The 14,782-nt window shown below is 34.6% G+C and overlaps 2 protein-coding genes across 3 annotated transcripts; both read right to left on the bottom strand.

Moving 5' to 3' along the window:
* Window positions 1-2,851: 2,851 nt before the first annotated feature.
* On the bottom strand, window positions 2,852-5,784 carry LOC147938726 (uncharacterized). 2 transcript variants are annotated; one of them, XM_087463953.1, is made up of 2 exons: window positions 5,693-5,784; window positions 2,852-5,585 (listed from the first exon to the last, which is right to left on the bottom strand). In XM_087463953.1, exon 2 carries the CDS (start codon window positions 4,650-4,652, stop codon window positions 3,513-3,515), a length of 1,140 nt encoding a protein of 379 aa, XP_087320079.1. In that variant the 5' UTR covers window positions 4,653-5,585; window positions 5,693-5,784; the 3' UTR covers window positions 2,852-3,512. The 2 variants fall into 2 exon arrangements, with proteins under 2 accessions (XP_087320079.1, XP_087320080.1); XM_087463954.1 differs by having other exon boundaries at window positions 2,852-5,580; window positions 5,693-5,740.
* Window positions 5,785-13,535: 7,751 nt separating this feature from the next.
* On the bottom strand, window positions 13,536-14,027 carry LOC147938727 (uncharacterized). The gene has a single exon (XM_087465744.1). It carries the CDS (start codon window positions 14,025-14,027, stop codon window positions 13,536-13,538), a length of 492 nt encoding a protein of 163 aa, XP_087321870.1.
* Between the last annotated feature and the right edge of the window lie 755 nt (window positions 14,028-14,782).

A 14,782-nucleotide genomic window follows, 5' to 3' on the forward strand; every position in this document is an offset into this window, starting at 1 on the left:
AAAGATATACTGTAGTGCCAATGGAGTTAGGTAATCGTTATTGACATAAAGAAGGAATATTATTAATAAATTATAATCTTATTACCTATATATAGTATATAATTATTATGAGCGTAATCCTATTTAGCTTACAGTATATGCTTTTTAAAACCATATAACATGTTAAGCGAATTCTTATGGATGAACTATGGAAAAACTTGGATACATCTTATGCATTATGGAAAAAACTGGATACATATGTTGTACTTAAGCTTCGAAATCATTATAGTATATAATATTATTTTGAAATATTGTTTTTTGAAGAACTTTTGAAAATAATTATATTTAACAATTCGGATTTGACAGATAACATTACTTGCTAGTTTGACAATTAATGATTTAGATGGCCAAGAATTTGATAGTTTGATGACGATATATAAGCAATTTGGTCTGTTTTACTGGCATATATCGAGTTCAATCGTTCTTAACTTTTCCAAATGCTATACAAATTACAGGCTAGTTGACTATGCCAAGCAGAAAAAAGAGTTTGATTGTGGTATTTGTTTATTAAAGAATTACATAGATCGAAACAAATCAATTCTTTGTTCGCTTAAGAAATACGCCTTAAGAGTTCAAAGTTCAAACTATTGGCTATGATATTATCCAAACATCGTATGCACTAAAAAAGGTAATATGGAATAGTTTCAACGTTAAATAAGATATTACGTACGGTGGACAATATCGTAGAGTAATGAAATTATCTTATATAATTAAAAAAATTTCTTTTAATTTTTTTCCCCGAATTTGACACAACACAAGTCATCTAAAAAGTTGATATTTCTAAAATAAAAGAAAAAAAATAACTTGGATCAAAATAATATAAGATGTTCAATTTTTTTCTACTTTTGAATGAATTTTCTGTTTTGTTTATTTACTTTAATAGAAATAATTCACATAATACAATTATTAAATTATTTTGTAATTTTATTTCTTTTTGTCAAATTGTAATTTCATTCTAATTATAATAAACTGAAGTATATTTTATTATATAGAATTTATAAATATTTATAGAAAATAGATGAATACATATTTCGTTTTAAGAGAGAACAAAATGTATATTTAAAATTATAATTGATTAGCTTGAAGTTCATGTAATATATTTATATTTACAGTAATTTTGAATTTTTATATTCAAAACAAAAAAATCAGTTCTTTATTCACAATAAACTTATTTTTATGATTTTTCACATATTTTATTAACTTATATATTCTATCAAATTTTTGTAATTCTCATATTTATAAGCATATCCATGTTTTAAGACATTAAATTTTAATTGATTGCAATTATCTATTTTTGTTTATGTTATTTTTTTCACCTCCATAGTATTTAAGCATTGTAATGAATGATTAATAAAAATTAAAAAATAAAATAAATAATAAAAATATTAATATTTAATTGTTGCATTTTTGTAACTCTTATATATATTTTATATAACTGCTATGACCATGAAATATGATTGATATAAAGATTAGTGCAGCAACTATTACCCAATTGAATAGTGGATTTATAATATGATTATAACTACAATTTTCTTAATAAATATCAAGACACACATCCCATTTTTATATATCAAATCTCATAATATTGTAAATTCTATATTTTTTAGTATTCAACTAACATTGTCTTAATTTATTTCAATATATATGTTATGCTATTGTGTTTATAAGAAGTTTAACATGTGTGTATGATATATATACATATGTAAGCTATGATATATCTATATGTAAGCTATGATATATATATATATATATATATATATATATGTGTAAGATATGATATATCTATATATGTGATATTTTTGTTTTAGAATATGATGAAATATTTAACTTTTCTATCATCTAAATTGTTCTCAATTATTTTTGGGAAATTAGTACTACATATATATTATTCCTATATTATGAACATCAAGATAAAAGGTTTTATTTTCAATTGTACTTGTCATCCTTAAGATATGTCGAGTATTTTATTTTATTTATATATTTTTATTCATTTTAAAATAAATAATTCACATTAAATTATTATGTAACTATTTTTCAATTTCTATTCACTTATTAATATTATTCTAGTCATGTATCGTTTATCAGTATATAGTTAATTAACATATACAAAATATATGTTTATATTAATTTATTAAAACCATATTATTGTGAATTGTAAATATATATAAGTTAGGTTTTGGTTTCACTTATACTGGTACAATTAAATCATTTCCCATATGCTTTTAATATATGACTTCATCAATCATCTTGGAAAAGCGTCTTTAGTTTTCGATTACTCATCCCGAATAAAATTTATCTTCATAATTGAATCTAAATAATATAGTAAATAACAGGTAAGTTTTCTTGCATTTGTTGGATAATGGAAAAACTATTGAGGGAACTAAGAAACCTATAAAACAATAATTGTGGGAAAAATTTAATAATTTTTGTACAAGTTTTAAAAGATACTTATCTAAAAGAATATCAATGTAATATAAACTATTAAATAATCAATTTATTCAATAAGTTACTAAATTTCTTTTAAAATATATAATTATATTTTGTCATACTAATTTCAAACTCACGCGACGTGTGAGACATTATCTAGTATATACACATGAATGTCACAATATCTGATTAATTATTATATCAAAACTGTCTTTTTTTTGTTTTCAAATATTATTGTGATGTACTTAAAACCTAAGAGATAGACACAAGTAACAACAATATAATGTAGAACAAAAAAATAAATAACAAATAAACACAACTTTTGAGTTTGACGGATAAAATTTATTTTCCCTATTCCAGACATGTGTATGATGATACGATTTACTTAGCAAAACTGAGATTTCATAGATAATAAACGAGAATTACAAAAGGTTGAGGACTTTGTTAATGGAGCTCCTCCCACTCCCCCAGAATTAACCCACCAATTTCTCGATGAAGTTCTCTCTCGCTCAACCATCATATATATAACCTAATCAAAAGAGATAACCTAAACCAACCATGGTTAACTCTCACCTAAACCTTGGTTAAGTTAAAACCTTAGTAAAGTAGTAATAAGTCTTTTAACCCTCTAATTCACTGCTTTTATCAATACCACTGCCTTCGAAATCAACCTTGTCCTCAAGGTTGAAGTGTCGACACTGTTCAATCCATACCACGATGAGCTCCCAAGAACAATCATTAAAATCTGTCAACACAGTCCACTTCACCAAACTCTTCACGCTTAGTTCTTGGAATTTCCTTGGCCACCCAAATTAGTTTTGACTTGACTCGGAGTTGGAGATGCTCCTTAAGCTGCGCCAACATTGCGTCAACAGGTCTAATATTCTCTGCAAAGAGGAAACTGAACTAGGCAATTGGATTATCTGTTTGGCAGTGACATCATCCGGTGGAAACACCATCTCTATTTTCCAAAGTTTTTGCTCAAGATAACAAATTTTCCAATCCCTGCCATTCTTTTCTTTTTCTCGTTCAGCAACCGTGTTTAGTTAGACAACCAGAAAACCCTTCTCCATCAACTTTACTTCTCTTTTTTGACTAGCAGCAGCCACTCTGATTTTCAGCATTGTTTGAAATTCATCAGTGAAGGCTGATGAATGCTTCTGTTTTGTTGAGACCTCCATTGCAGCAGAAATTTCCAGAGAGTAATCATCACCACTCATGCAACCTGCACTAAAAATCAATGTAACCATCTTCGAGCTATCATCTTTTCTCCCATCTAACGCTTTCATGTTGTCAACACCCCCGCAACCTTCATCCTTACTCTTCCATTGAATCTTCTTCTTACGATAGAGAAAGAGGTTCTTTCTAAATTTGGCTCTCTTCCCGCTTGTCAAGGACTGCTTCTTATAAGCTGTGATGAATCGCCATAGTAGCTCTACATAGATCAATGCTTGGAAGCTGTTGTTAAGCTGAATAATTTTTTTGTCAAGCTTATGCCTTGTTCTCTTCTTCATTCTGAAAATCTTATCAACAAAAGCTTTCTTTGTGCGTAACGTAAAGAACAACATAACCTTCTTCTTGTGCTTATGTCGAAATTTGTGTTTCATGCCACCAGTCCAAACCCTCTTCTCCTTAGCTGCTTCTACTATCATGATCACTTGATAAGTAAGTTTGTCTTGTTTCTCTAAAAACAACACAACCCAATTTATCATCTTCACTTTTGTCTTTAGGCTCTTCTTTGGTGACTTCAACGATCCTAATACGACAGCCATATAGTCAGTAGTCATGGTCGACACGGGAAGCCTTTGCAATCCTCTCACTATCCACATTTTGTTAATTCTGGACTTGTTCAATTTCCCAAATCGAAGCAGTTTGTCCATTTCCAGCTTCCTCCCTTTGATTTTATTCTCATGTTTGTCATGATTCTGCTTGACATTGCTTTTCTTCCACTTGACAAACTTCTTCGTTACTGTTTTGTAATTTATTAGCAGCTTGTCATACACTATTTGGTGAACATCATATATGTTGAGCTTAATACCCTTGCTCTCATACTCCATCTTCATCTTCATCCTCTTTTTCTTCTTTGCAAACACCCATAACAACCTTTTGTCAAATACTTGGCTGGCAGACAGCAAATGATAGTTTTCTCCAGCATAAACCAATATAGTTGTGTCTAGGTCTGTCATGTATGTTCTTCATCTGGATTCCAGAGGTCCCCAATTTTACTATTTCAGCTTTGTATTTAAACTCCTTAGCCTTTGTGAACTTCTTCCGAATTCTCTTCGTGGTAGCCTTTTTCCCTCTTTGAGACAATTCCTCGAACACCTAGTAGGCATGATTTGGCTTAGTTGCTTGTTCCCTATGGTTTCGATGTTCCTCTAACACCTGCTGCAAAAAGAAGTTCATATGTTCTTCTTTTCTCTTTGCCAACAGCTCCACAAAGCCTCTATCTCCTTTGAGTTTGAAACCACTTTCAGACCCATCAATCTTTGAAAGTGTTTTCCATCTCTTCTTTTTTTTCTTCTTTGTGTTCACTTTTCTTTCCATAGGCATTTGATCGAACACTTGGCGGACCGGTTCACTCTTCTTAATATCTGACTCTTTTTGTACACCCGTTTGTTCGTTTTGGAAGAGATTATCCAACGATACAAACACATTTTCTTCTTCTGCTACTCTCTGACATACCACCACTTCTACTGCTGCAGTCCCATCCTCTTGTTCATCACTCAGATTCCCCGTTTTTGAGTGAACTTCAAGCTCATCTGTAGCTTTGTTTTCTGATGGTTCTCTGCGTAACTGTTTCAACTCAAGAAAAGCTTGCTTGATTTCTGATATTAGACTGAGATACTCTAGATTTTTGTTGTTCCCGAACCTCCTCAACAATCCAACTTTGATCTCTGTCCAACTTGTGAAATGTTTCATGGAATTTCGAGACTCAAACCAGAACCGAACCTCATCTTCCATAAAACCATAAGCAAAAGAAACCTTCTCTTCGTCATAGAATCCTTAAGCATTGAAATATTCTTAGACCTCTGAAATCCACTTCTCAGGATCTTTATCGTCAAAGAAGACCGGAACCTCCACAAAGTTGTCACCAAATCCCATTAGATCGAACTGCTCTGATACCAATTTGATACGATTTATTTAGCAAAGATGAGATTTCATAGATAATAAACGAGATTTACAAAAGTTTGAGGATTTTATTAATGGAGCTTCTTCCACTCACCCAGAATTAACCCACCAATTTCTCGATGAAGTTCTCTCTCGCTCAACCATCATATATATAGACCTAATCCAAAGAGATAACCTAAACCAACCATGGTTAACTCTCACCTAAACCTTGGTTAAGTTAAAACTTTAGTAAAATAGTAATAAGTCTTTTAACCTTAGTAAAATAATAATAAGTCTGTTAACCCTCTAATTCACTGCTTTTATCATATGACTAATAAATTTTAACTATTCCAGACATGTGTATGACTAATACAATGATGGAAACCAACAAATATCTTAATGTATTACTATACTTTTTCGTCATTCTGTATATAGGATTACGAAAAGTATTAAAAACTAGAGTTCTAATAATCCCCCACCCGCTCCAAAAAAAGGAAAATCCTTAAAAAAATATTCTCTCCGTTTCATAATATAGGATGTTTAGAGAAATATTTTTGTTTCATAATATAGGATGTTTTCAACTTTCTATATAACTTTTAAATTAAATTTATATTTTATGTTATGCACACTTATTTATGATTGGTTAAACTTTTTAAAAATAACTTTCTTAATATACGTGTTTCCACTATTTCTTAATATGCGTGTTTCCGTTAAATATATACTCTTTCCGTTAAATATATATTTCTTAAATATATTCTTTTTTAGAAGTATTTACGGGTGGGCTTTGTTGTGCTTTGAATGAGAACACGCATAAGGACACGTATAGATAAGTCATTAGCTGATGTTTATAATAATCATTCTTATTTAATTAGCATGATTTGTATGTTTAACTATAGTAAATTAAGCAAAACCAGTAATGAAGCATATCTGTTTTAAATTAGTTTATCTGCTTCAAGCACACAGCACATTCATCGCTAGCTCTGGAAGGGTTTTCACTCCAGAACCAGAATCTTTTTTCCGACTAAGACATTAGTACTCAATTATTTAAATTTAATTTGGTATAAGTCATTATAATTATGATTATGTTAGATCATCTTTTTAAGTTCTTTGAAATATCGGGTTTTAACTTTTTGTTAACTTATATATAGATATATTTGTATAGTTTTTTACATTTGATTACTCCGTCCACAATTTCGTTTCCCGTCGTTTTTAATTTTTTTAGTTTATGAATTACAAATCGAATGTTTTGAGGAAGGTATATAGTATTTTTCGGATTCATTTTTTTTAGAAATATAACGTAATTGTTTCGAGGAAGGTAATTAATGTTTTGTCAATGAATATTTAGTTACGTTGTACGTACCTAGATTGAAATTAGCTGTATTTTCTTTTATAGACCGACGAGACATGATTTGTTAGGTGGTATTCTTCAACATTCAAAACATCATCCTCGATTTTAATAATCACGTAATTGAAAACTAAAACATAGAATTATAGTTAAGATGACGAAGATTGAAAGATGATCTAATCTTTATAATGCATCGAAGATTGAAAGATGCATAGCTTATTTTACTATGGGATAAGCAACATCGACTGAATAAGATGACGTCCTTGTATTGAAAAAGGTCCGCCTTTTCATCGTCAGTTCGTCACTAAGATAGGTTATGGTTAAGCTGTTGGAGTTGATTTAGTCATGGTCCGAGTCTGAAGGCACTACAATAAAAAGTGAATATTGTTACCAATTCAATGGTCATAATATATTAATTTTTGGTCACAAATACTTTATTGTGACGAAAATGAAACGGATTGAAGAAGGTCACAATAAAATGGTCACAAATGGGTGTAAGTCACAAAAAAGTCATAAACAGTTGTGACGTTTCTGAAGTAACAATTCGTCACAAGTTGTGGACTTGAGAGTCAGTTTGTAGTGGAATTTGTTAATGGAGTCTGTTTCCGTTTTTCTAGCTTTGATTCAGTTGTTGTTTGCTTCCTGTAAGGCTATTTAAGCCATCGTTCTTAAGTTAATGCAGTATTACTTTCAGTTTAACATTTCATAGTTAAGGCTATGTTGTGTGCTATCTCTTCTACCTTTTTCTATCAACGTTTAATGTTGAAAATGGACTATAATAGCTTCTGCAGAGAAAAGCTGAAACTATAAGAAAGAAAGAGAAAACAAACCTGTGAGAGAAAAGTGATCGAGAGAGAAAACAAAAGAGAGGAGAGATGTCTGAGAAATCTGAGAAGTTTGTGCAACCAGCAATCCCAAAGTTTGATGGCTACTATGATTTCTGGTCTATGACAATGGAGAACTTCCTCAGAAGCAGAGAGTTGTGGAGCCTGGTGGAAGATGGGGTTCCGGCAGCGTCGATCGGAACAACACCAGCAAGTGAGGCACAAAGAAAGTTAGTAGAGGAGGCGAAGCTGAAGGATCTGAAGGTCAAGAATTTTCTGTTCCAGTCCATTGATCGAGAGATTCTGGAAACAATTCTTGACAAAAACACCTCCAAAGCAATTTGGAAATCCATGAGAAAGAAGTATCAGGGTTCTACAAAGGTGAAAAGGGCACAACTACAAGCATTAAGAAGAGAGTTTGAGTTGCTGACCATGAAAGAAGGTGAGAAGATTGACGTCTTCTTGGGAAGAACCTTGACGGTGGTGAACAAGATGAAAGTCAATGGTGAAACTACGGAGCAGAGTACGATCATGAGTAAGATTCTTCGATCACTGACTTCAAGATTCAATTATGTGGTGTGTTCGATTGAAGAATCAAATGACTTGAGCACAATGAGCATTGATGAATTGCACGGTAGCTTACTAGTCCATGAGAAGCGGTTGAATGGACATGTGCAAGAAGAGCAGGCACTAAAAGTATCTCAGGATGAGAGATCTGGTCGAGGTAGAGGTCGTGGAACGTTGCGAGGAGGACGTGGCAGGGGAAGAGGCAGAAATTCTGTTGATCGTGCCATTGTTGAGTGTTACAAATGTCACAAGCTAGGGTATTTTCAATATGAGTGTCCTGAATGGGAGAAGAAGGCGAATTATGCTGAGTTGGAAGAGGAGGAGGAATTGCTTCTGATGGCTTATCTAGAGGAGCACCAAACAAACAGAGAGGAGGTTTGGTTCCTTGATTCTGGTTGTAGCAACCATATGACTGGGTGCAGGGAATGGTTTTTTGATCTAGAAGAAGGAATCAATCGCTCAGTGAAACTTGGAAATGACATGAGAATGTCTGTGGTGGGAAAAGGAAGTGTGAAAGCGCAAGTTAATGGAATCACTCAAATCATACCTGATGTCTATTATGTTCCGGAGCTCAAGAACAATTTGCTCAGTCTTGGGCAGTTGCAGGAAAGGGGCTTGGCGATTTTGTTTCGAGATGGAAGCTGCAAGGTGTATCATTCTGACAAAGGAGTGATCATGGACACAAACATGAGTGGGAATCGTATGTTCTTCATTCTCGCTTCCAAACCACATAAGAATCTGATGTGTCTGCAAGCAGAGGATGAGATCGAGAAGGAGACTCACCTATGGCACTGCAGGTTTGGGCATCTGAATCAAGATGGGCTGAAGCTACTGTCAAACAAAAAGATGGTTATTGGGCTTCCTGACCTAAAGCCCACTAAGGAGATATGCACCATCTGTTTGACAGGGAAGCAACACAGAGAAACAATGTCGAAGAAGAGCTCTTGGAAATCGACAAGACCGCTTCAGCTAGTGCACTCAGACATATGCGGGCCAATCTCTCCTGTTTCGCACAGTGGGAAGAGGTATATTCTGAGCTTCATCGATGACTTCTCCCGGAAAACCTGGGTTTATTTTCTCCACGAGAAATCTGAAGCATATGCCACGTTTAAGATCTTCAAAGCAAGTGTGGAGAAGGAAATCAATGGATTCATAGCTTGCCTGAGGACAGATCGAGGAGGAGAGTTTACATCAAATGAGTTTAGAGATTTCTGCAAATCTCATGGCATCAATCGCCAATTAACTGCTGCGTTCACACCACAACAAAACGGAGTGGCTGAAAGAAAGAACAGAACAATCATGAATGATGTTCGATCGATGTTGAGTGAAAGACGAGTCCCAAAAGAATTTTGGTCTGAAGCTACAAAATGGAGTGTGCATATTCAGAACCGATCTCCAACAGCAGTGGTAGAAGGGATGACACCTGAAGAGGCTTGGAGTGGTTCGAAACCTGTGGTGGAATACTTTCGTGTTTTTGGGTGCATAGGATATGTGCACATACCGGATCAGAAGAGGAAAAAGCTAGATGACAAAAGCAAGAAGTGTGTCTATCTAGGGGTGAGTGAAGAATCAAAAGCTTGGCGGCTATATGATCCGGTCACAAAAGCAATTGTGGTAAGCAAAGATTTTGTTTTTGATGAGAGCAAAGGGTGGGATTGGGATCAAGTTGGTACAGAGGAGAAAATCCTTGATTGTGGAGATGGAGAAGATCAAAACGAGGAAGAAAACGATACAGCTCCGTTGGCAGTATCATCACCTCCTTCTCCAACTAACTCGACGCCTCCAACACCAGCTTCATCATCATCAAGTCATGTTTCATCACCAGAATTGAGATCAAGAGAAGTGGTTGTAGGACCACGTATAAGGAAAAGGCCAGCACACTTGGCGGACTATGTTACTGCTGAAGAAGAGGAGGAGGAAGAGAATCTATCAGTCATGTTATTGATGATGATGACAGAAAGTGATCCGGTTAAATTTGATGAAGCGATGAAAGAAGAGGTGTGGATGGAGGCGATGCAACGGGAAATCGAATCCATTGTCAAGAACAACACTTGGGAGCTAACCACTTTGCCTAAAGGTGTGACACCAATTGGAGTAAAGTGGGTGTATAAGACAAAGCTAAATGAAGATGGTGAAGTAGACAAGCACAAGGCGAGGTTGGTGGCTAAAGGATATGCTCAGTGCTATGGCATAGATTACACTGAAGTCTTTGCTCCAGTTGCACGGCTTGATACGATTTGGACCATAATTGCTGTTGCAGCACAATCAGGCTGGGAGATCTTTCAACTGGATGTAAAAAGTGTGTTTTTGCATGGTGAGTTAAAAGAAGAAGTGTATGTAAAACAGCCTGAGGGATTCATTCAGAAAGGAGAAGAAGAGAAGGTGTACAAGCTAAGGAAGGCACTGTATGGTCTCAAACAGGCTCCTAGAGCCTGGTATAGCCGAATCGAAGGTTACTTTCTAAGAGAAGAGTTCGAGAGATGTCCAAGTGAGCATACTCTATTCACCAAGATAAAAGGAGGTAAAATTCTGATTGTTAGCTTGTACGTTGATGATTTAATATTCACCGGAAGTGACAGAGAGATGTGTGATGATTTTAAATCATCAATGATGCGGGAATTTGAGATGTCGGATCTGGGGAAGATGAAACACTTTCTTGGAGTAGAGGTGAAGCAGAGTGGTGATGGGATTTTTGTTTGTCAAAAACGTTATGCTCGTGAAGTTCTAGCAAGGTTTGGAATGGAAGAAAGTAATGCTGTTCGGAATCCAATTGTGCCAGGAACAAAGCTCACAAAAGACGAGAATGGTGAGAAGGTGGATGAGACTAGGTTTCAATCAACTGGTCGGGAGTCTCATGTATTTGACAGTAACTAGGCCTGATCTGATGTTCAGTGTGTGTCTCATCAGTCGGTTCATGGCTAATCCAAGAATGTCACACTGGCTTGCTGCAAAAAGGATTCTCCGGTATCTCAAAGGTACAATCGAACTTGGAATCTTTTACAGAAGAAGTGAGAGTGGTAGCATGAAACTTATGGCATTCACGGATAGTGATTATGCCGGGGACTTGGATGATCGAAGAAGCACAACAGGCAGTGTGTTTTTAATGGGATCTGGTGCAATCTCTTGGGCATCAAAGAAGCAGCCCGTCGTTGCACTTTCCACTACAGAGGCTGAGTACATAGCTGCTTCCTTTTGTGCCTGTCAGTGTGTGTGGATCCGAAGGATCTTGGAAACAATTGGAGCTGAAGAGAAGTCTGCAACGGTGATTCACTGTGATAACAGCTCGACCATTCAACTGTCCAAGCATCCAGTTCTTCATGGTAAGAGTAAGCATATAGAAGTGAGATTTCATTATCTTAGGGAGTTGGTGAATGGTGAGACCGTTAAGCTGGAGTATTGTGCTACAGAAAATCAAGTTGCTGACATTTTTACAAAGCCTTTGAAGCTGGAGCAATTCGAGAAGCTGCGTACTTTACTTGGAATGGTGAATCTGTCTGAAGTAAGCTAAATTGAGGAGAATTGAGCTTAAGGGAGGATATGTTGGAGTTGATTTAGTCATGGTCCGAGTCTTAAGGGGTTTAGTAGGTGGAGTCATAGACTTGAGAGTCAGTTTGTAGTGGAATTTGTTAGTGGAGTCTGTTTCCGTTTTTCTAGCTTTGATTCAGTTGTTGTTTGCTTCCTGTAAAACTATTTAAGCCATCGTTCTTAAGTTAATGCAGTATCACTTTCAGTTTAACATTTCACATAAGCAAAGTTTATTAGCTTTGTTTGTTAAGTATTTTTTTTCTTTCTTTCTTCGTGTTAGTCAATTGTTTGATTCATAGTGTTAGAATTAGAGGTTTAGATTTTTTTTCTTTTTAGGTATAACCTTTCGAGATTGATTTAGGTGTTTCGAATATCTAATATAATTACTATGTTTGGGACGAAAAAAAAAAAAAGTGAATTCATTGATTGTTGGGCAAGGGTTGGTAGTTACTTGTGTAAAATATAGCAACAAAAATGTTCACCCTCTACTAAGTATGCATGTCTCTTGGAACACGTGGCACATCCCATACAGGTTCCCATAGCACCTACATAATTTGAAACTTTGGTCAATCATCGGATAAGTTTTACATATCATATACCAAGATATAATATAATATGATTGGTGTCTATAATTGTGATGATCTTCCGATGAAGACCGTTGTTTTGCGGATCAAAATTAACTTCAAGATAGTTCTAATACTATAGACATTAAAGCAATGTATATATGTATTTTATATATGAAGCGAAATCATTAAGTTTTGACATGTTAATTGAAGGGGTACAAACTACAAAGGTATATATATGAATTGACCAAGATTAATTATTTACGTCACTTATAAATTATAATCTATTAGAAGTACGTAAAAACATTTCCTACCAGTACTTGCTAAACTCAAATTTATAAAGTTAAAATGGTATACTATATATGGTAATAGATAAAAATTATATATGATAATTAGATTTTAACCCGCGGTACATCGTAGGACGATTTTTTAACTAAAAAAATTAAATTTTAAGTTATATTTATCAATTTTATTTGTTTTGTTTATTGCTTAAAATTGTATAACTATATTTTGATTGTTAATTTTAAGATTGTATAACTATATTTTGACTGTTTATGATTCTCTAATATTCAAAATAATGAAATGATGATGGCATACCGTCTTTTGTTTAACTTATATCATTTCAGAATAAAATATTTTCTGTGGACAACCCGTATAAAAATCATATTAATATAAATTCAAACCTGCTCTATCACCCCCGCAAGCATTTAAATTTACTTTTATGAAGTTTTTTAATATTTATATTTTTAATATTGTTTCAAAAATCTTAAACAAATCAAAGATTTCAGCATCAAATGTTTTTTTCTATAGAAGATTATCTAATATTGAAATAATATTCAGTAGGTTGTTTAGAAAACTAAATAATGGGATTAATTTTGAAAAAATATTTTTAGGCTTGTTGAAGAAGCCTTATAATGTAGAGTATAATTGACATTATCTTTTGTAAATAACTTTATTTTGTAAATTTATGTAAACCCAGGTATAAACACATAATAATATAAAAATATGTTTATAATAAAACTTAAGTAATAAGGGTCAATTTCTTTTAATTTTTAAATAATAAGGTACAATGATTTAATTACATATAAATTTAAAGGAAATACTTTTTTTTGTTCAAAACCAACTCTTAATTCATTAAACCGGGTTCGGTACAGGGATATATAATAAGGAGCGTTTTGCCACCGCATCGGCTTTCTTGTTGAAATCTCGAGAAACAAAAGAGAAGGATACAGAGTTAAAAACAGAAGAGATAGATAGGATATCGAAAAGAATCCCATGGAGTTCCTTGAGAGGAGTCCCCGATTTGATTGCATCAATGATCGATTTAGAATCAGAGGCAATTGAGATGTTGGTCAAACCCAGAGAGATCGCGTCGGTTAGGGCATGGTAAATGGCACTAGCTTCAGCAACAGACACATCCCTCTGGCAAGAACCATGGGTCTTCAATAGATCTCTTCCGATGCAAATACCATGCCATCCGTGAGAGGAATTGGTAGGCGGTGAGCACTGGAGGAAGCTAGAGGTATGGCAATATTTCCCGAGGAGGATTCTCGAAAGGAGACTGGATGGATTGGTTAAAATCCTACAGCTGATTTTTGCCAGAAGTGCGTCGTTGAAGCTTGACATATCTCTGAAGCCTAATCCACCCTCTTGCTTTGACTAAGAGAATTGTTTCCAGGAGATCCAGCACATCTTCTTCTTCTCCATTTTATCCTCCCACCAGAATCGGGTTAGAACAGATTGGATGCGTTTGTATAAGGAGTTAGGGAGTTTGAAGCATGACATGGTGTAGGTAGGAATTGCGGTAAGAACTGACTTTAACATTACAAGCTTGCCTACGGAGGATAGGAATCTGGAAGACCAACCCTTTGCTTTTTGTCGTATTCTATCAACGATGCTGGTAAAAATATCCTTTTTCTTTCGGCCAAAGAGCTCAGGCAATCACAGGTACTTGCCTTTCCCTCCTTCTTTATGGATGTTTAAAGTTTGTTTCATTTGATCTCTAATCTCCGTGACTGTCTTTGCAGAGAAGGTGATGGCTGACTTTTGGTTGTTTATCACCTGACTGGAGGCCAGCTCATACTTGTGGAGGATCGCCTTCAGGTTGGAGCATTCAGTCTTGTTTGCCTTGCAGTAGAACATAGTATCATCCGCAAAAAGTAAGTGATTGAACCACAGACTTTTCTTCACCTGGCGGATGAGTTTCATTGATTTTGGTGGGCAGAAATTTGGTGGAGAAGAACTTTTGAATCTCACGAGTGATTTGGCTCCCTACAGTGGACCAGTTGGTTTGGAAGAAACTTGCAGAGAAGTCGTCTGGACCCGGTGTCTTGTCTGCGTGGATTGCAAAACAGGCGCTTTGTATCTCTTCTGCAGTTGGC

This window comes from Camelina sativa, chromosome 9, assembly GCF_030686135.1.
Source record: "Camelina sativa cultivar CO46 ecotype springtype chromosome 9, ASM3068613v1".
NCBI lineage: Eukaryota > Viridiplantae > Streptophyta > Magnoliopsida > Brassicales > Brassicaceae > Camelina > Camelina sativa.

Bases quoted from the DNA above. Each gene is read 5' to 3' on its own strand.
- LOC147938726 (XM_087463953.1), bottom strand. From the start codon at position 4,652: ATGACAGACCTAGACACAACTATATTGGTTTATGCTGGAGAAAACTAT.
- LOC147938727 (XM_087465744.1), bottom strand. From the start codon at position 14,027: ATGTCAAGCTTCAACGACGCACTTCTGGCAAAAATCAGCTGTAGGATT.